The 19669-nt window shown below is 37.1% G+C and overlaps 1 protein-coding gene across 12 annotated transcripts in view; it reads left to right on the top strand.

The window, feature by feature from the left end:
• Positions 1-19669, top strand: part of KMT2E (lysine methyltransferase 2E (inactive)) — a 59493-nt gene that overhangs the window by 7330 nt on the left and 32494 nt on the right. For 8 of the 12 annotated variants that reach the window (XM_030478843.1, XM_030478850.1, XM_030478848.1 and 5 more), the window contains exons 2-4: positions 10482-10666; positions 18318-18429; positions 18780-19009. In XM_030478843.1, coding sequence (XP_030334703.1) covers positions 10596-10666; positions 18318-18429; positions 18780-19009 — 413 coding nt within the window. In that variant the 5' untranslated portion in view covers positions 10482-10595. Of the gene's footprint in view, positions 1-967; positions 1028-10481; positions 10667-18317; positions 18430-18779; positions 19010-19669 lie in introns of all 12 variants that reach the window. The other 4 variants (XM_030478844.1, XM_030478847.1, XM_032919796.1 and 1 more) reach the window with 1 other exon arrangement.

Consider the following 19669-nt stretch of genomic DNA (forward strand, 5'->3'; position numbering starts at 1 on the left):
AATGAATTATTTTATTTGATTTCATGAAGCCAGCAAAATATCTTTATGCTTTATATTTTTATTTATTGAAGGCAATGCCAATATCTATTTATAGCCACGTTTCCCCCCTCCCCCCAAAAGCCTTGTTCTTGGGAGGACTGTTGGGCCGTAGAATTTAGACCTTCCAGTGACTGAATCACCATGAGGTCTGCTGTTACATTTGATAAAAGAAAAAATGTACTTAGCCTTTACAGAGTATTCTTACAGAATGTGGACTTTGTATGTACTTGGGAGAAACACTTTATATTTTGAAATGTTTGTAAAAATAACTTCAGGTAACAGGAGTAAATAATATTTTCTTGCAGAATAACTGGTAAGTCACATACAGGCATTTTGTGTAAGTTTAATCAGCAGTTATTTACCACTTTGTGGTAGATGGAGCCAAATGTTTGCAGTAAAACAGCTGATACAGAGACTGACTTAAAGTCCAGATGTTTCTAATGGGAAACTATTTGTTTTCTTAACCTTTGAGTTTCTTTTTAAAGGAGTTTTGCATCTCAGTGATATAGTATAATGCATTAAAGTTAGGTAGCTAGTAGATACCTGTCCAAGCAATAAGCAATATTGCAGTGAAAAAGTATTTTTTTCTCTTACTCTTCTTCATGTGTTCTGCTTGTATTTTGCAATTCATTGACTCTCGAGCTCAGATAATGACTTCTGAAAGGCTAGGCTTTTTTGTGTGTGGTTTATTTGAAGAAGTGTGGCAGGTGCTTACAAAATTAGAGACATCAGGTCATTGGCAGTTTTTGATTTTGGGGATTGATTTCTGTAAATAAAACACCCCAAACCTGTAATATGTTATTTTTCTGTATAATCCTGCTTACTGCTTCTCTGATAGATTTTTATTCAATAAACTAATTCTTGTTCTTTTCTGTAACTGCATTTACCTTTATTTCTGTTCTACCACTCATTCTTTTTCTCTTCCTAGTCTCATATTTTGTCTAACTTCCACTGAGAGAAGAAAAGGAGGAGTGAAGAGAGAGAAGAGGTAAGGGGGAGTCTTCCATGTTTTAATGGACTGGCATATAAATATCTGAGGAAGAGAGAGTACTTTCCATTACTACTTCAGGAACACACAAGAGCAGTACTCTTGGGACAGATAGTAAAGGGTGGATAGCCTATGGCCAGTGGAAACTAGCTCTTCTGTGTAGCAGAAGCTTTACTGCTGACTGATTCTAGGTTTATACTTAAAAGGGCAGGTTGCTTTCCGCTGAGTTGGTTTTACACTCAGTTGGTGTAATGGATGTAATGATCTGTATACTGAAGAATTGATATTTACATGATGGAAACTCGAGAGTTTTTATGCATAAATGTTTAATACCATGGAGGAGGCAGGGGTTTTTTTTTGTCTTCTTTCTAGATCCCAAACTCAAGACCAATTCATGAAGTTTGTCATTCCAAACCTGACCGAGGTCTTTGTTGAATGTAAAGTCCTGTATTTATTTTATCAGATGTTCATAGGTTTGCTAATGAACCCTCTTCACCATACTTGTTCTTATTCTATATTGGCTCTGGATTAAGAAAAAAGTTATGAGGAGGAGCCTTACACTGTAGTAGTTTTGCTGTAATAGCTGTGTTAAGTTGGTCTAATGAGCACTAGGTCCCTGTCAGTGCAACCAATAACTTAAAGAAAACAAAACAACCCCCAAAATTTGATAAAATTAGGAAATTAGTACCCTTGACATCACTGAAGCTTAATGAAAATCCAGAAGTAGATGGAAAAGGGCTATGAGCAGTCTTCTGGGAGAAGCATGGAGAAGCAGTGTAATGATTTTAGGCATCATCTGTGGTGTGTGTAACTCCAAACCAGCCATAGCAGGTACTTCATTGGTTTTTTTTTAAATTGGCTGACAGGGCATGTGAGGAGGAGGTGAGATGGACCTGACTGCTGACAGTGTCAGGCAATGGGGGTAACATAGGAGGTTATTGAGGGGCTTGTGAGCAAGGCCAGGACTAGTTAATACTGTGACGAGGAAGATACTGCTATGAGAGGGATATAGAGAGCATTAGGTCAGTGGGCATATTAGAACACAAACTACAAATACACAAGAAACCAGATTCTTTTAGAACAAGTTGTATTTCCTGTGTGATTTACAGGAGTTGGTCCTAATGTGTATATTGTATTTGAGTGTGCCTACTGTGTCTTATTTTTACCTACTACCCTTTTTTGTCTTGACACAAATTTGAAGTAGACTGCTAATGTATCTGCTAGGTTACCATAGAGAGCAGCAAACAGTAGCAAAGGTCTGAATTTGGACTTACAGCTGTTTTTAAGCCTGCATATTTCATACTGCAACTGCAGTGGTATAACATTTGGAAGTTGGAGAGCCCTCCTAGTCTCTTGCCAGAATCGATACTATGGTGGAATATGTTGGGGGAAGCAGAGAAAGAACTTCCTTGTGGGTAAGATTAGTCTGTTATTCATGTATTGTGCTTCTAGGTCTGATTAAAGAAAGATGTGTTATCTCCTTAGGAACAGCCAGCAATAAATAAATATTCAGATTACTTTGATATATGTATTTATGCTACATATATATATACACACATGCTGCATATGTTTTTTCCAGATTTGTGTGTTAATACATATGTATACATATATATATACACATAGTGCGCAGAATAGTTCACCGTGTGAAGGATACCTAGAGTATACAATTAAAATGTTGGTTTCTATCACTAGTTTTCCAAATATCCTAACTATTATATGGAGAAGACAGGAGTACTCAGAGCAGTAGTAGAAAGCAGAAGTTTAGCAAAATATACAATTTTTTTTAGTAAAATCTTCTTACTATTTTCCTCTCTTTTCTCCCTGTAAACTCCTTCCCCTCACTAGGAAAAAAATACTGGAAAAAAAAAAATTGTTGGCGGGGAAGCCAAGTGGGAAAGCTCAGTTTGTTGGCTCTGTGACAGTTCAGGACAGAAGTTTTCACACTGGATTTGTGGACTACAACACACTGTATTGATAGGTGCATTTTTACTTAGATTTCTCCTGTATAGATTGTGCTAGGGCATAGGTATATTGACTTTTCTTAGGTCCCTTTTTGTGGATTTCTTTGTGGGAAGGATGGTTCCCATGACCACAGGTTAGAATTGTTGGCCTGTAAATCTGAAGGAAGGCATGACAAGAATTGCTTCTGCTAATGATTGCAAAATGTGTATACACGTATGATGTAATTGGGGGGAGGGAAGAGAAGAATGTTTAGATTGTGTGCTCAAAAAAAGGCAGTTTAGTCATAGAAGATGGTTTTAAGTGTTTGTCCTCTAAATTCTGTTTCTCCCTTTTTCCAGTGTATGTAGTAGGCTTGATTTGGTATCTCAGTTTTAAGGTACATAAATGCATTCCTGTGTGCTGTATGGAGCGTCAGTACTTCAAATATGTTTTTATCCACCCTCCCTTATAAAAAAAAAAGGCATTTTTAAGGGCAAGAAAGGCACCAGCACACCTTGTAGACCATACTTCCTGATGTGGTAAGAAGATCAAACAGAATATTACCTTTTGGTCATCTGTCTCTATTACCTGAGATGACTTGTATGAACCACTGACACCAAGGTCAGCAGGAGTCAGCAGATGTCTGAAAGCAGTAGTATGAGCTTGGAAATGTTTGTGTCTTGCCTGAAAGACCCTGTTGACATGGGAAACTGTAGTTAGTTTCAGAGTGATCCTGTGTGGCTCTGGAGCCAACCTGAACCCACAGTAGCATAACTTTTCTACTGGGAGCAAATGGAAATTGGAGTTTTAGTTTAGGCTTAGTGCAGTTTGAGTACAGGTAGGTTGCTTTTACATTCAAATTGACTTGAAGTTACAACCAGATTAGAATCGTGTGCTGGTTGAACTGAAATGTCTTGCTTGACTCAAGACCGTCATGCAACTAGTTTGTGTATTTTACATCTGAATCATTTCTGTCTGTAAATCTGATCAATTCTGTATCCTTCCTCTTCTTTCACTGTCCATGCACAAGTGGAAAATGGACTGTACAGATCACTTTGTTTCAGCAATTTCATCTGCTTGTTCCAGTAAGCTTCAAGTTAATTCCCTTAGATTTGTGTGCATCCCTTAAGAATGAATCTTTATGTGCATACTGAGTGTATTCTGATACTTAGATACTGCTCCAGGAAATTGTTACTTCCCCTCCCCCCCCATATTTAAAGGGTGTGAGTCAGTAGTCTTACCAGTACTCTTAGTTTAGCAAATTCACCAGAAGAGAGCCTTTTCTGTACTTGTGCTCAGGTGCTTAAACATGGGGTGAACTACCTGTTTCTCCAAGTTGGGAAACACAAGCTGTAACTTTTCAGATGTTCAGGAGTGATAATTACTCTCTGTTACTCAGTTTACTAAATATGGGTAAAGTATCACTTTCACCTTTTACGTATTTGTATTTTGTGTACAGACCTTGAAGATGCAGAGCAGACATAATATAGTAATGGTAGTTTTTTAATCTTTCTGCAGTGACATGAGTTAAGGATGTTGAGGTAAAGACTCATTCATCAATATAAAATCTAATCATTATTTATCTTGTATTGTCAGTGGGTGGTGGCTGAGAGGCAGTTACTAGAAGAACTTTTTGAACAACTTCAGGTGCATGTTGAAGTCTAAAAACAGGAACAAAAGGACTCAACATTTTTGTAATGCCTAGTGATGTGAGACACTTGAATTGATTTAGTGATGAGCTAACCAAAATTAGTGTAGTGCTTTGAGTGTGGGAAAAATTCTTTGATTTGAACTGTGTGAGTGTGGGAAAAATTCTTTGAAAAAAGAATTTAATTGTAAACTTCATTTCACTGATGTCCTTTTATAAATTAGAAAACAATGTTGTATTTGAGTTCTATTCCTGACTTTTATAGTGGATTTTTTTTCCCAAACTGCTAAATGCTTTTTGTCTTCAGTATCTATCACGTGACAATAGAATGTGGAAATTGATTTATGGGGAAAGACAAGGAACAACGACACTGTCTGTGTAAAAGCTGTCAGATGTACTAAGAAGAATAGTAAAACCAGATTTCTCACATACCCCCCCCCCCCCGTTTTCTTGTTAGGGGTAAATCTGAATTTAAAAAAAGCCAGAAACAAACAAATACCCCACCTTATTGTAAAAAGTATATGATATTATCTTGATATATTAGGTTTTCCATAAGTTTTTTATCATTAAGGCAAAAATGTTGTTACCAGTGCTGCCACAACCTCTTATCTTTGATTGTTATGAAGCTTTGCATCCCCAGATGAGAGCTTTAGTATTCTTGCATGTACTGCATAGATTCTAACAGCCTGCTTTGTTCTATTTCCTCTTCCCTCTCCCTTAAAAAAGATTAAATGTCTTGCATAGGTGAGCTATCAGTGTAGCATGTAACTGTGTGTTGTACTGTTCCCAGTAATGTTTGGTTTCTTCTGGCTTGAAAAATATGCTTCATGATTAATAAAAATAAAAGTAAGTCAGAGTTTTCTGATCAGATTTATACTGATACTTTCTGTTTGAATGTAAGTACTGGGAATTCAGTTTCTGAATGTATAAAAGAAAATGCAAGTAGCTAGATGTTTTTAAAAAATAGTTTTCCTACCTTCTTAGGAAAAAAACCCAAAACCAAGCAAAACCCCACAAAAAACCCCAACAAAAACCAAAGAAGAAACGAAAAGAAAGTGACATGGAAAATGCTGTGAAAGAATTTGTCTGGACTCTTGACACTTAGAGGATGATTGATAGCTGGGATTATAAAACCACCTTGGAGTCATCTGGACAGTCTGGCTAGACTTCAAGTTCTTATTTTTCAAGTGTGCTTTCTGTCTAGGTGATCTGTCATCCGCTTGTTTCCTGAAACTGTTTTAGATATCTTTTGATGGTCCTACAAGAAGCAAGTGGAAGGAGGGGAAAAAAAGACATGCTGATAAAGTAGGCTTTGAGTTCCTTTCTGCCAACATCTGATTGTAGCAACTCGATTTTGTTTTGAATGTTTGGACTCTAGGATTAGGTTCAAAAATACAGATGTAATTTCAGGAGATTACCCATTTACTTTCTGATTCAAGAGCTGAGCCCTTTATTTTTTTATTTTTTTCCCCTCCTCCATGTTCTAGGGAAAAAGTGAAGTCTTTAGTTCTGCTGTCACACAATTGATCTTAAAAGGACATGGCAGGAAGGAAACATGTGGTCTTTGTTAGACCACAGAATACTGTTGTATAAGTGGAATAACTCAGAGATAATATGTAAGTTATTTTCTGTTGTTTAGTGCATAAATGATGTTCTTCGTACAAAGCCGCACATCAATAATCTGGAATGTATTGTGCTTTTACACTTCTGTTGTTAAAACACAATTAATTTAAAAGAAGTTGTTCTGGTATCATAAACGAAGAGGATCATGAGAAGTATGGTGAGGCTTCAAATGTTTTAGACTAGATGTGGCTGTTAAGTCAGAAAGCTCCTGTGTATTCTCTAGAGACAACAGGAACTGCCACAGAAAATGTAAACCAATGTGATTGAATGGTAAAGTGTGATAGGTTCCTTGCAGAAGGTTGATCTTGTATAAGATAAAAGCTTTAACAAGATTGAATGAAAGTGGTTTGGTGTGTTTCTGGTTTTGTTCTCCCCTTCCCTCTTCCCCTTCCCCGAGAAAAATCATATTATTAGGGGAAGATAAACTTTTTAATTGCAATTAAATAAAAGCAAAATTTCTTCCAATAAGGAATGTGTTTTCATACAATGAAGTTGTGCTGGTAGGATGATAATGAAGAAATCTAATGAATCGAAGAAATTGCCAAAATTCTTTCAAAGCTTACAGAGTAGAGTGGGCCCTAACAAAATTGAGGGGCCTCTACTGTTGAGATTGAGGTGCAGTAGATGGGCTGCTTTGCCCAACAAAGTGCTGATCATTGGACCAGCAATTTTTATATAATGTCTTTTGAACTATGTGACCCTAAAATTAACTGGACAAACCAGTGTGGTCTTTCTAACTTTCAAATTAGTGTAATGCTTGAAGAAAGACTTTAATAAACAGTAAGGTGTGTATAATCTGCTTAGATTGTAGGAAGACTTCTCTGGCACCCTTCACTCCTCCTGGCCAATCATTTAAATGAAATGCACCTATGAAAACAGTTTCTTAAAGGCCGTGGGTGACAGATTGTCAGAGTTGTGAAAGAATAATGATTTGAAGTAGATAGGTACTTGCAGAAATTGGAAAGTGCCATATTATGATAGCAGATAGTATTTTTATGACTCATCTAAGTACCAAGCTTCAAAGGAGAAGCAATCACTTTAAAAATGGGTAAGGAAGAAGGATCCCCAGTGGTTATGTTATTTGCTGTTCTGAACTTTGCAATTTTTGTAGTATAATCCAATAAAAATGCTGGGAATGTTTTAGTGTGTCGTGACAAGATAGCTTTCATCCCAAATCTGACATCGCTGGTGAGTTCATGGTTGGAGGGCCTGTAAGGTCACAGTTCTGTTAATAAGTGGGTGTCATGTAATGAGTTTAACCTGGCTCTCCCCCCGTCCCCATTGTGGGAATTTGTTGAGGGTTTCTGCTCATAAATAATGAGCTATGTTTGAGTTAATTTGTCTGTGTAGGTATTGTGAGCTGGAGACTGCCTCCTTTCCTCTTAACTCGAGGCAGAGGAAGAGCATTGGAGGGTTTTGTGCTTCTGTGAGCATGGTGAAGACCTGAAAACTTAAGGTGGTAAATAATAGTGTGGTGGTATTACAATCATGTTCTGCTTCCTTTTAGATGAAACAACTTCTGTTTAACGCTGTTTCGCAAAATGAATTTTTCGTCAAGTCTCTGGTTTTATTTGGTATAGATTAGTCTTAGAATTTTTGAGTGAATTCTGACTAAGGCTTAATGCTGTATTTCAGTAGATTGAAGTTTATTTTGGCTCTGTCCCCCCTCCCTTTTTGTTGTTGTTGTTTTTTTTTTTTCCTTACAAGAGTGGCGATGTATTTGCTTGATCAGAGATGATGGCATTCTTATATTAATTTGCTGTCTATACACAGCTCTAAAAACATCCACACAGTGCTCTTTTTTTCCTCTGCATTACTTAATCCAGGCAAATTTCACTTGATTCTCAGATGTGATAACTGCATCTTTCTGTGTTGACAGTGAAGGTCACTTGAATATACTTTGTAACCTCAGTTGTTTATGTAAGTTTGCAGATGTCATAGCCCATGAGGCAGCTGTCTTAAGGCAGGTTCTTCACTTCCATCAGCCTCCCAGGCATTTTTGCCTACTTTAATTTCCAGTTGTTACTCTACCTCGTCAGAAGCATTTGAAGAACATTCAATTAAGAAAAACAATGCCACCACCAAAATCGATTTTAAGTGTGAAGAACGTCTTAAGTGAGGATCTCGATCCCAGGCAGTGGTGTCCATGATGTCTTTTAGACCTACTACTTGGAAGCGCACAAAAACTGGTTTTCAAAATTATCTAAGAACAAGCATAAAATAAAATCTGTTGCGGTGATGATTTGTTAGCATGGGTGCAGATGGCAGTGGAACAGCCCTTAACCTGTGATAACTGATTTATGTGGACTAAGTCGATGGTTTCCTTTCAGTTATTGGGTAGGAATTAATATAAATTTTTGACTTTTTCAGGAGAGCAAAATGGTAAGTTGATGTTTCCTCTAAGTTGTAGATGAGGCTATTCAAGGGTCTGTTTTGAGTAAACTGTGGTGGCAGAATGAGTGGTCACTTAAACTGTTAACGGGTGCTTGTGATTTTTTTTATGCCTGCTACTAATAATAATCTATACCTGCTTTTGGTTTAACAGGCTTTTCTTCCTGCTTATTCTTGAAAATAATATGGTTTCCCCTTAACTTTATGCATAGCTAGTGACACAGTTTGACATTTGTGGTATTTGATAAGAAAATGTTCAGTGTTTAAATGAGGAAAGTAAGATAACCCAACGGCCTGATTGCTTTCCAGTTGATTGTATTTGGTGACTTGTGTAATGGGACCAAGACACAACTTATGCTGTCTAGAGGGAGAATGAGGCTTAGGCACTTCAGAGCATGTCAAGATGTTTGATGTTAATTGTCAGGCTTCGGTAGTGAGATAGATTTTTTAGGAAGTTAGATGAAGACTTGCTGCTAGTTCATACCTTAGAGATGCCTTGTAGATGCCACTGCATCATCCTGAAGATACTGACTTTGTCAATAGAAGATGCAAATTCAGATTTAAGTCCACAATGCTTTTGTGATTTCCCTTTTGTAAGTGCCCCATTTTTTACTGCAGGGTTGTTAGGTGTGTTTTTCTTGGCAATCTAGTGTTTGGCAAGGATGAGTGTGTTAAAATATGTTCATCTCAAAACTGCTGGGCTTTTGCAAACTTGCAGCTAAGATACTACACTTTGTCAGATGGGGGAAGTGTATTAGGCACTGTATGTGCTTCATTGTGAAGTGGTCTGTGTTCTTGAAATTCTGACATTCTGGGGGGAGTTTGCACTTATGCATTATGCAGCTACTGAAGATGGGGGTATTTTGCTTCAGTTACCTAGTAACTTGTGTAAAACTTTGTCTATATTAGGCTGTAAAAGTGCATTAGTTTGCTGATCTGTGAGTAGGGACAGCTGAGGTGCTGTGTATATCTCTCTTAGGCTTGGTTGGGTGTTCTGTCCTACTCAGGGAGTGGGAGACAAGTAGTAACTGACATACAGGTAGGATTGTTGTGTTTGCTTGTGACAGTCAAGTGGATTGTAGCTTTGCTCTACAATAAAGAACTGCTACTGATTCTTTTTAGTTTACTACTTTAAAAAAAAATCACTTCTAACAGTGGCACTCAATGGGTATAATATCTTCTGATGGTGATCTATTAAAATGGGATGAAAATTGTTTTCTTCTATTATTGTGAATCATTAGAATGATTTTGTTTTTTAAAAAATACTGAATGGAAGTTATGACATTATTTCTTTTGAAATCCTTAGTATTAGGGACATTGAAAGTTGTGGGGGGTTGTTTTTTTTTGGTTTTTCTTTTGGGGTTTTTTTCTTTGCTGTTTCTTAGAACTTTTGATGTTCTAAGTGCAAAACAAGTGGACAATGCGAAGAAATACTTGAAAAATTCTGTAACCAGGTTTCTATTGAAAGGTACAGCAATGAGGCTCTGTCAGCACAGAGCAGTAAGGAAATGTACTTTGCATTCATTAAGTCTGCTGAGTCTTTGTCACCTCACTGAATGTGATGAATGATTTTATTTTCTTTCATTCACCAATTTAAATGATTATTTTTGTCAGTTTGTAATATCAAGTTCAGTCCATAAGATCATCACACTCTTTAAGTGTATTTGAAATTAACTTTTGAAGAAGATAGAATGTTTTCTTTTCCTTTTGCTTGTGTAAAATAAAACTGGTGAGATCATTGTGAAAGATAAAAGTGATTATTTTGTTAAAAAACATGTGATGTAAAATTTCCTGGTTTTAAAAGGAACTGGCTCAATCTTTTGCTTTCTTTTGTTGTTTTTGTTTTAACAGGGTTTGTGGATGCACTTAGATGTTTGCAATGAGCACTGTGGCTGGCATGCCCCAGTGTTTTGGATACCAATGCATAGGACTCCGTAGTAATCGAATTTATCAGAAACGAACGTCATGAGCATAGTGATCCCATTGGGGGTTGACACAGCAGATACTTCTTATTTGGAAATGGCTGCAGGCTCAGAGTAAGTATGTGAACATAAGTTGTAAGTTTTCTTAACGTTTTCTTCCTCCCCTGCCATGAGTATTTTTTGCATACAGTTGGAAGAGAGGCCTTAGGAATCTCTTTAGTTTTGTTGAATCTTTGTCAGTTTTCCCCTCTTCAGGAGGAGCAAAGAAGAGAAGCTGAAGTGTTCTACAGATGCAGATTTTCCTTGCTTATCAGAAATACAGATGCTACCTCACTTGCTTTTCACACTTAAAATGTTTGGCTTAGCTGAATTGTCTAATACCATGTCTTCCCAAAGTTTTTATGTTGAAAAGCTAGTAGAAATTTACTTGTTAATCATCTCAGTTAGTGACTGGTTATAAAGGATTAAAAAGAGCTAATGAAATCGTGAATTCAGGGAACTTCCTTTACATGAAATAAGCATAGTAAATTTCTGGGGTTGGGGGGTGTTATTTGGGAGTTTTGAGGGGGGGTTGTGGGGTTTTGTTTGTTTTGGGAGGGGGTTGTTAGAGATTTGTTTTTTGAGGGGGATGGGTTTTTGTGTATTGTTTTTCTTTGTTTTTTCTCTAATGTTGTCTGAATCTCTAGAGTATGGATATGCTAGAGCTTAGGTGTTGTTGATCTCTGACTGGAGATTTTTCCTGTCAAACAAACATCTTTCCCTGTATGTGTTATTGACTTATCTGTCGAATGTTATGAGAGAGAAATAGCATTTTGGACACCTTGACTCTTAGGTAAAAGAGCGAGGTGGTGTTATACTTTCACTACTGTCCATAGGTACCTTATCCCATTGAGCCCTGTACATCTCAGAGTAGTATCTGGATTTATTTTTTTTTTCCTCTTTTTTCTCTGTTGCTTTTGTATTAGTAGAATATATGACAGGTTGAGTGGTTTTGGAAGAGATGAGTGTCAAAAGATACTATAGTTTAAAGATAATTTGTGTAATCCACGGTTAATCTTATGTGCTTCTTTGCATATGCATACAGAAAAAACACACCACTTTGTTTCTTGCATCTAACAAAAACCACTAAATTAATCATTTATATTAAATTGGGTTTTGGTATATTTGGGTTTGTTTTTTCTTACTGTTTTGGTTTTTAACCACTCGAGATGCTGGTACTCTGTGTCTTCCTCTGGGCCTTTCTTTAGTAATGTTAAAGATTCTTCTTATCTTGGGTTACCACAAAAATGCATTTGCTTGGTTCAGATGCTGAAACAATGGATTACACTTAACTTTACATACATGCTTGAAATCTTTCATAAATCAGAAATAAACTTCCTAAAATGGTCCTTCATTTTTAAATAACTAAATTAAATAACTGAAATTTAAATACCTTACACTCTGCTTGAGAGAGCCTGTGAAGTAATACTACTCTGTTTAAGAAGCTAATGGCTTTCCTTCCAAACCAAAAGAAACATTATGCACTGCAAGCAGAACTCTTGAACAGCTTTTTAAAAGGATGTTTCTCTCCTGTGCTTTTGGTTATATATGAGGCTGTTCTAACTTTACCATTTATCTGAAGAAAGCAAAGAGTATGTAGTTTAAAGCTTTTTGGCACATTAAACTTTTAAAGCTGTTTTATTGATCTCTTGTATCACAAACACTAGTTTCTTTGGTGCAGAAGGTTTTTTAACTTGAGTGACCCATTCACAGCTCTCTTCATTATCTTTTTCTGTGGTTTTCTTTTATGTTTGGAGAAGGTCATGATTCCTGAGGTTGCTGACATTCCTTACAGACACAGCGTGCTGTGCTGAAGTTAAAATAAATATAGTTGTTAGTATAAACAAGATAGAGTTCGCAGTGTGTTATTTGCTTGATACTGTGGCATGGCAACCCTGTTAGGAGCTACTTTTTTTTTTTTTTTCCAGATGTTAAGTGACTGTTACCAGTAAGATTAATTCTTGTTATCTCTGCCATACTTATGTTGAGAAATGTGTAGTTGTATGTAGTTGTGTGAATTGGCTTACACCAATTTAAAAGCCGTGTCACTGAAGTGCGACACAAAGGTGTCTCCCTAACCTACCAGTTTACACCACTGTAAGCCTTTTCTCACCATCGATGTGATGTACATGTGTTTTGTACATTTTCTTGTAGAGAGTAGCAAGTTGGATATACATTGTATTGATAGTGATCATAAATTGTCTTGGAGCAAGGTCTGGGGTTTTCTGAAGAGGGAGGAGTTGGAATTTCTTCACTGTGACTGACAGGTCTGACATTGCTTCATCAGTTGCTGAAGCATGAGCAAACACAGGAATGGGGGAGTGGCAAACCTGATTAAGTAGGAGAAGGAGCCTAGGAAAATACTTAGTTCAGTGCAATCTCTTAGTGCCTGGAGATTTTTCCTTATGCTGGTTTTTCCTTATGCTTCAATCTAAGGGATAAGCCTATTAAAAAGGTGGATAGTTTACATGATTATGTAGTTTCACATACTTAATAATCATAGCAAGTAGCTACGTGAAGAATTAACTCTCATTAAGAAGATTGAACACCTTAAGAATCATAGAATAGGTAGGGTTGAAAAGGACCTTAAGATCATTGAATTGGTGAAATGTTCTGTCTCTTACATTACTTGTACCTAAATGAGCTCTCCAGTGGTGCATTTGTCATTGTAGTGCCATGGTAGTCAGAACAGGTACATAGTTTGCCTTTATTTGTGAAAGGCTTACTAAAGATGAATATGTGTGACTTCTTACTGTTAAAGACACTGTAATAGTAAGCACAGCCAGCCATTTGGGAAGGTTCAAAATGCGCTTCCTGACTTAAAAAAGCATTGGTCTAGCTTAGAGCATGAGAATAGGCTACACATAGTGAAATGCCATTTATGGTGCTGCTCTACTGCTGCAGTCTTCAATAAATGAAAACCTGTCATCCCTTGACTGTTGCTGAAAACAGGATTTATTTATTATAATATATATTTTAGGACAGTGGGAAGCTTGTCACTTCCTACAGATGGTATCAGGTCAGCCTGTACTTGTATGGCCTGCTACAAGATGCTTAGGTAGCAGAACCCACTCTGGCAGAGAAGATAGTGCTCAGTCTTTGTTGTCTAGGTAGCAAAGCCCATCAGAAATGGGAAATACTGTTTTCATGAAAAACCTGCCTTTTATCTGATCTTCAGCCAAATACTGTGCTGGTGCAAAGGGAAAACGAACCTCAACTATGAAACTGTTGTGTGGCAGATTGATCCTGCTTGAAGCAAGAGGTTTCATCTGGAATTTTGACATGTTTTCAGGAAGTACTGTTAGCTGAAAGCTGGGATACACACCTGTCTTAGAAGATTTTAGCTTTATTGAGATTTTTCTTCTCCATTTGAGTATCTACATTTGTATAAAAGTGGTTGATGTCCCCAAATTCTAAAGGGCTTGATTGTATTTTGAGTGTTATCAAAACCTGCTTTTATTATTACATGGTCAGAAGCAAAACAGTATTTAAAAGGAGTGGGTGGGGAAGACAGGACTTTTTAAAGAAGAATGACTAGTGCTTAGAATGGTTGATAATTGATTCCCTTATTATAGTTTAACTATGCGCTTGTAGAAACTGAGTTTTTGTGAACTATCTGAGCTCATGTGTTGCTTATTTAATTTCTCGCTAATGCCATCTGCTGGCAACATGCAGAATATCTTCAGTTTGCATCGTACTTGTGAATATGAGCAGTACGAAATGACTCAGAACATGGGTTATTTCACTTGCAGAATGAAAGTTATTTGAGAGGGGGTTAAAAATACGGGTAGGTTTGCTTTTTTAAATTCATTGGAGACAATACTGTGTTCCTGTTCTCAAGTTATGGGAATGTCAAATTGCTGCAGCCCAAGAGCATGGGGGAAGCTTTTCTTGTGATGCTTTTTATTTAGTTGTGAATATTTTTCATAGCTTTGAATTACCGCAACACTTAAAATATATATATGAATTCTCGCAAAATGCCGTGGTCAGTTTGTCATGGTAATATCTGTTAATTTTAGCGCATAATATTAGGATTTAGGTTGAAACTTCAAATATACTATATTGTAACGCAAACATTAGTTTTGATGAAAACTAAAGATACCATCAATATCTCCCTTAGTTAGACGCTAAAGGTGCATCTGTTTGAGTTTGAGTTGCAAAATGCGGTATGCTCAGGAGATTGCCAAGCTTAGTACCTCAGTCTGGTACAGAGCTGGCTTATGTTCAAAAATAAAAGCAAGGAAAACCTCCTAGTGTTCATTCAGATCTGAATGCTTACACTTTTTCTTCCTGAAAACTAGCTTTTTGGGATGCCCATAAGAATGCCAATGGTAAGATTAGGGTGAGTGTCTGTAATACAGCAGTTAGTACCTTGCTACTTGAGTAAAAAAAAAAACTTTAAATTGATTTTTAAATGGAGTTATGTTTCATACTTGAATCGTCTGTACAAGTAAGTATTTTACCAAGAGGTACTCCTTCCCAAAGCTCTGCAAGTCTGAGATGCCTGTTTGAGAAAGCCTTGGTCTTTGGACAGACAGGAGTATTGACGGTGTGTTTGCTGTTTAAAGTGAGGGTCATGTGCATGGTTGGAGGAAGAGGTGTAACAAGGAATTCAGTGAAGGGCATGTTAAAGTGTTGGCAGACCTGCATGCCAAAGTTAGAAGGTTGTCTAGTTCTGTGGAAAAATGATACTCATTCTTTGCTGGTTATGGGGTGAATATTGCTTTTTTCCTGGCTGTAAAGGGAACCTACAGTGATTAATTTTTAGGTTCAGTGAATGCTCCACCACCTCTTCCCCATATCTGTCTCGTCCACACTGTCTTCTACCCCAGTCTAGCATTTGAGTGGATAAATGGGACAGTAACAGTTATATTCAAAGCTCTGGTGAGCATCTATTGTAATTCAAAGAAGTATCAGTGGGCCCGCATGATAAACATTTGAAAAACCTTTGCTGAAAGCCGTTTTTGCTCTAATTTTGTATTTATGTTAAAACTTTTAGTACAAAGATCTAATTTCCTTTGTGTCTCACCTGATTTTCTGCCACCCTCTTACTGTCTTTCCTTGCTCAAGTAAAGCTGTGCTTTTTCCTTTTTAACGCTGTATTCTGAATCTAGTTCATGAGTATTAAAATAGTTGGGGATTAATGCATTTGTTTTCCGTATTTTGTTTTTGGAAGCTTAATGCTTCTGCTTCCCACAACTGTTATGCCTCTAAATATTAAGCTTGGTTCTCTTAAGTGGTTTATAAATTGCCAGAGTGGGAAGAAATGGTTTTAGGGAGTAGGGTGTATAGTCTTGCCTCCTATTTTGCAAGAGATTTAGAATGCCTTTTTAATTTTTGTAGTCAGTCAGAACTCTCTTTTTAGGACATTTCCGTTCTGGTATCTTTCACTGAATGCTCCTATGTTGAAATAGCTGGTATGTAGGTCATGGTAATACTTAATTTTAGTGGAGGAAACTCTCCTACATTAATTGTGGCATTGCTGAAGGATGGATAGTACCTGAATTCCCCACTTCCTGCTCTGAAACCTGAGTATTTTGCATATACTGGAGCAAACGGGACCTATGTTGAGCATTGAACACATAGTGGATAAGAGTAACTGTGCTCTGGTTTGTCCCATTGAATAAATGTTGAAGAGTAGCAGTAGAAGAAATACAGTGTTCAAGACCTTCTTGAACTGGAGAAAGATAAGTTAATTGCTGCCCCAGCTGTGATGGATGGGTGCATAGTGAGTGACTCGTTCACTGGCATTTTGGTTGGCTAGATCAACAGAAGGATTGACGATGGTATTAGTGGTGTATGGCTCCTGCACCAATGCATTATGTCAGTAAATAGGTAAAGACAAATCTCTTGGAAAGGCACAGCTTTTCCAGCTTTCATCTGGTGGTTTAGTTGGTTGTGGGTTTTTTTTCAAGTCATGGGTTTGAACCTGACAAAGTCTGAGCTGCTTCTAGAAGATAATTCCAACAAACTCTGAATAAAACTATTTTCAAGTTGAGGAGTGGTATAAGAGAGTAAATGAGGATTTTTCTGGATTGGTAACAAAGGGCGAGTGTCGGCAGAGTTGGGTTTTATCTCATGCTAGTCAGAAGTTGTATTTCTAATGTCAGTACTTAACGTGATTTGTGCATTCACATGTTTGCTCACTCCCTGAAAACATGGAGCTTGGGACTGTTAGACATTAAAGTTTTAGAGAAAAGATGGGGGTTTTTTTCTTTGGACTGTAGAAACTAAGAGAGTAGTTAAAACACTACTGGGTGATGACTTTAATTTTGCCATTTAGTAAACTCACATGGGGAAACGGGCCCATTAGTAGTAGGGCACTTGAAGGCAGACGTGAAAATACTGTATATTGTTTTCAGAAAGCAAATGATTCATTATATTCATAGAAAAAATGTTATCCACAAATGTAAGTTGCTGGTGTCCTTTTAAATCAAATTAGTATCACTTTATGGCATAACAAAAAAGCCTCTTTAATATCTTAATGTCTAAGAAAAAAAACTTTGTTTTTTTTGTTTAAACTTAAGATTCAGAAATACCAACTTAATGTAAAAACTCAGTTCAAGGAATTAAGGTGTTTGTGATGGGAAGTAGACTTCATGCACAATGAAACTAAAATGAGAAAGTGAACAAGGCTTGATCTGTGATGCGAGTCAAAAGCCACTTCAGTTTTCAATGTTAATATTTTGTCCTGCCTTTCAAGGGAAAAAAAAAACCCAACCAAAAACCAGCCCAAGCAAACCCAGAATGTTTAGGTAACTAGGTTCATTTGAAGCTTGTCTTGGTGTGATTTAAATCATATGGTGCAGTGAAAAAGCTACAAGTTACTGACTGAAAGTGTCTCTCTGTCATGAGAGTGTCTAGATAAATGCTTGCATGCGCATATGAATGTAACTGCTGAGGAAAGGTAATGGTATAATTTCCTGTGCTCAGAAAGATCTATTTTAGTCTGCCTTATGTTTTTTGTCTTTCATGTTGCAGTTTAGTGCATGTAAACCATAGCTTGCCTGTTAAAGAAGGTACTGCTTTTCACTACCAAACCTTCTCTCGCAGTTTCTTACCTTTCCTTTTCTATTTCAAGATAAATCGGGAAGCTGCCTTTTTTACATAGGTTTGCCTTACTAGTGAGTTGTGTTTGTAGGAACCGCACCCTCCTGCCTTGACTACGGGTCTGTATGGATGCTTGTGGGGGTGCAGTAATGCTGCCGCTAGATGTCATTGCAGAACTGAGTAGGATTGGTGGTGGTGCAGGGTTGTGTCGGTTTGCAGCTCTGCATTTCTGCTTCTATCTTTTGACATGATTAAGCTGAAGTCCTTTCTGCAGCTTCTGTTACAACTCTCCAGGCGTGGGCGTACATCATGATGACTCCCTGACAAAGTGTGTAACACGCTTTTTTGTCCCAGATTTGCAGGTTCTGTCATGTGATTCAGCATGCGCTTTTTTGAGAGAAAAATTTTGTAGCTCTAAAGAGGCATAAGTTCTGTGCTGCTGTGGAAGCTTAATTTTAAATGAAATAAGAGGGTTTCTCCCTCTCCTACCACCCCTTCTTTTTTTGGAGTGAAGGGGCTGTTAGGGGTGTGTGAGTCTGTCCCTCTACCCCATCCCCCCTTTGTGTGCTCCTTTAAACAGGATCAGCAGGCAATTAATTAGAAGTTGTGCAACAAGTACCTTTAATATATTAATATAAATGACATATTAATTGCATTTCTGTTTTTTGCCTTGCAGACCAGAATCTGTAGAAGCTAGCCCTGTGGTAGTTGAAAAATCGAACAGTTATCCGCACCAGTTGTATACCAGCAGCTCGCATTCACACAGTTACATTGGTTTGCCCTATGCAGTAAGTTTCATGCTAAGTATTCTGTAAAAAATAGATTATGTAAAATGTGCTGTTCTTAACTGGAAAAACTCTGATTCACGTTGACATTTTTATATCTTACTGGGAGTTGGGTAGGTTGACTAAAGATGGTTGATTAGAAACAGAATACAGAACATGATGCACTTATATGAAAAGCATAGTTGAGAAGGTAAAAAACAAGAATGAGCAGTGGCAGAAATAAAGTTTTAAACTTAACTGAAAAATAAGAAGTCTCCGAAGTCCTTTACAAAGTGAATTCTTACTTTGGCTTAAATAACCTTCAGTGTATGAATATTTTAAGAGCTATAACTTATCTTTCCACAAAAATCTAGGACCATAACTATGGTGCTCGGCCGCCTCCAACGCCTCCAGCTTCTCCTCCTCCATCAGTGCTTATAAGCAAGAATGAAGTAGGCATATTTACCACTCCCAACTTTGATGAAACCTCCAGTGCTACTACCATCAGTACGTCAGAGGATGGAAGCTATGGAACTGATATTACCAGATGCATTTGTGGCTTTACACATGATGACGGATATATGATCTGTTGTGACAAATGCAGGTAATGGATATTAAAATAATTTAAAAGGTAAAAATTACTTAAAAAAAATAATTACTAGTTTGTTTGTGCCTTTTCTTGTGCATTGTTGCTCAATAAAGGTATTTCCCTCCCTCCCCCCCCAAAAAAAGAGATCTCTTTGTTCCGTTCAAGTTGTTAATATGAAATGAAGACCTAGGGATTAGTTCCTAATCTGCATGTACTGAGCAATAAAGTGTTTTTGTAAATTACATATATGTGAATCAGGTAACTTGCAGAATGCAAAATAATCTGAAAGAAACTTCTCAAATACTGGTTTCTCTGTGCATGATCTTTGTGATAAGAATTCTTAATTTTCAAAGGACACAGTTTTAAGAATTTTCAGAGCTGTGAAAAGATTAACCTGGATTCTTCCTGGAGAAGCTGAAGTTTAAACATTTAATTTCTGTTTGTGCTTAAGCACCTGCTTGGTCATAGCAAATAAGTGCGTGCTATTAAATACTTGGACTCAGAAAAATGATCTTAGAAATTTTTAGAGCTGATGCATTTAATAGAAGACAAATTTCCTGTTTCTGCACTTAGTATGATTAATGAATACTTCTGAATTTATTAGATCATTGTGTATTTCTAAAACGATTGTTATCTAATTAAAACATTAATTTGCGCTCCATTCTTCTGTCTGCT

This window comes from Strigops habroptila, chromosome 3 (genome assembly GCF_004027225.2).
Source record: "Strigops habroptila isolate Jane chromosome 3, bStrHab1.2.pri, whole genome shotgun sequence".
Classification (NCBI taxonomy): Eukaryota; Metazoa; Chordata; class Aves; order Psittaciformes; family Psittacidae; genus Strigops; species Strigops habroptila.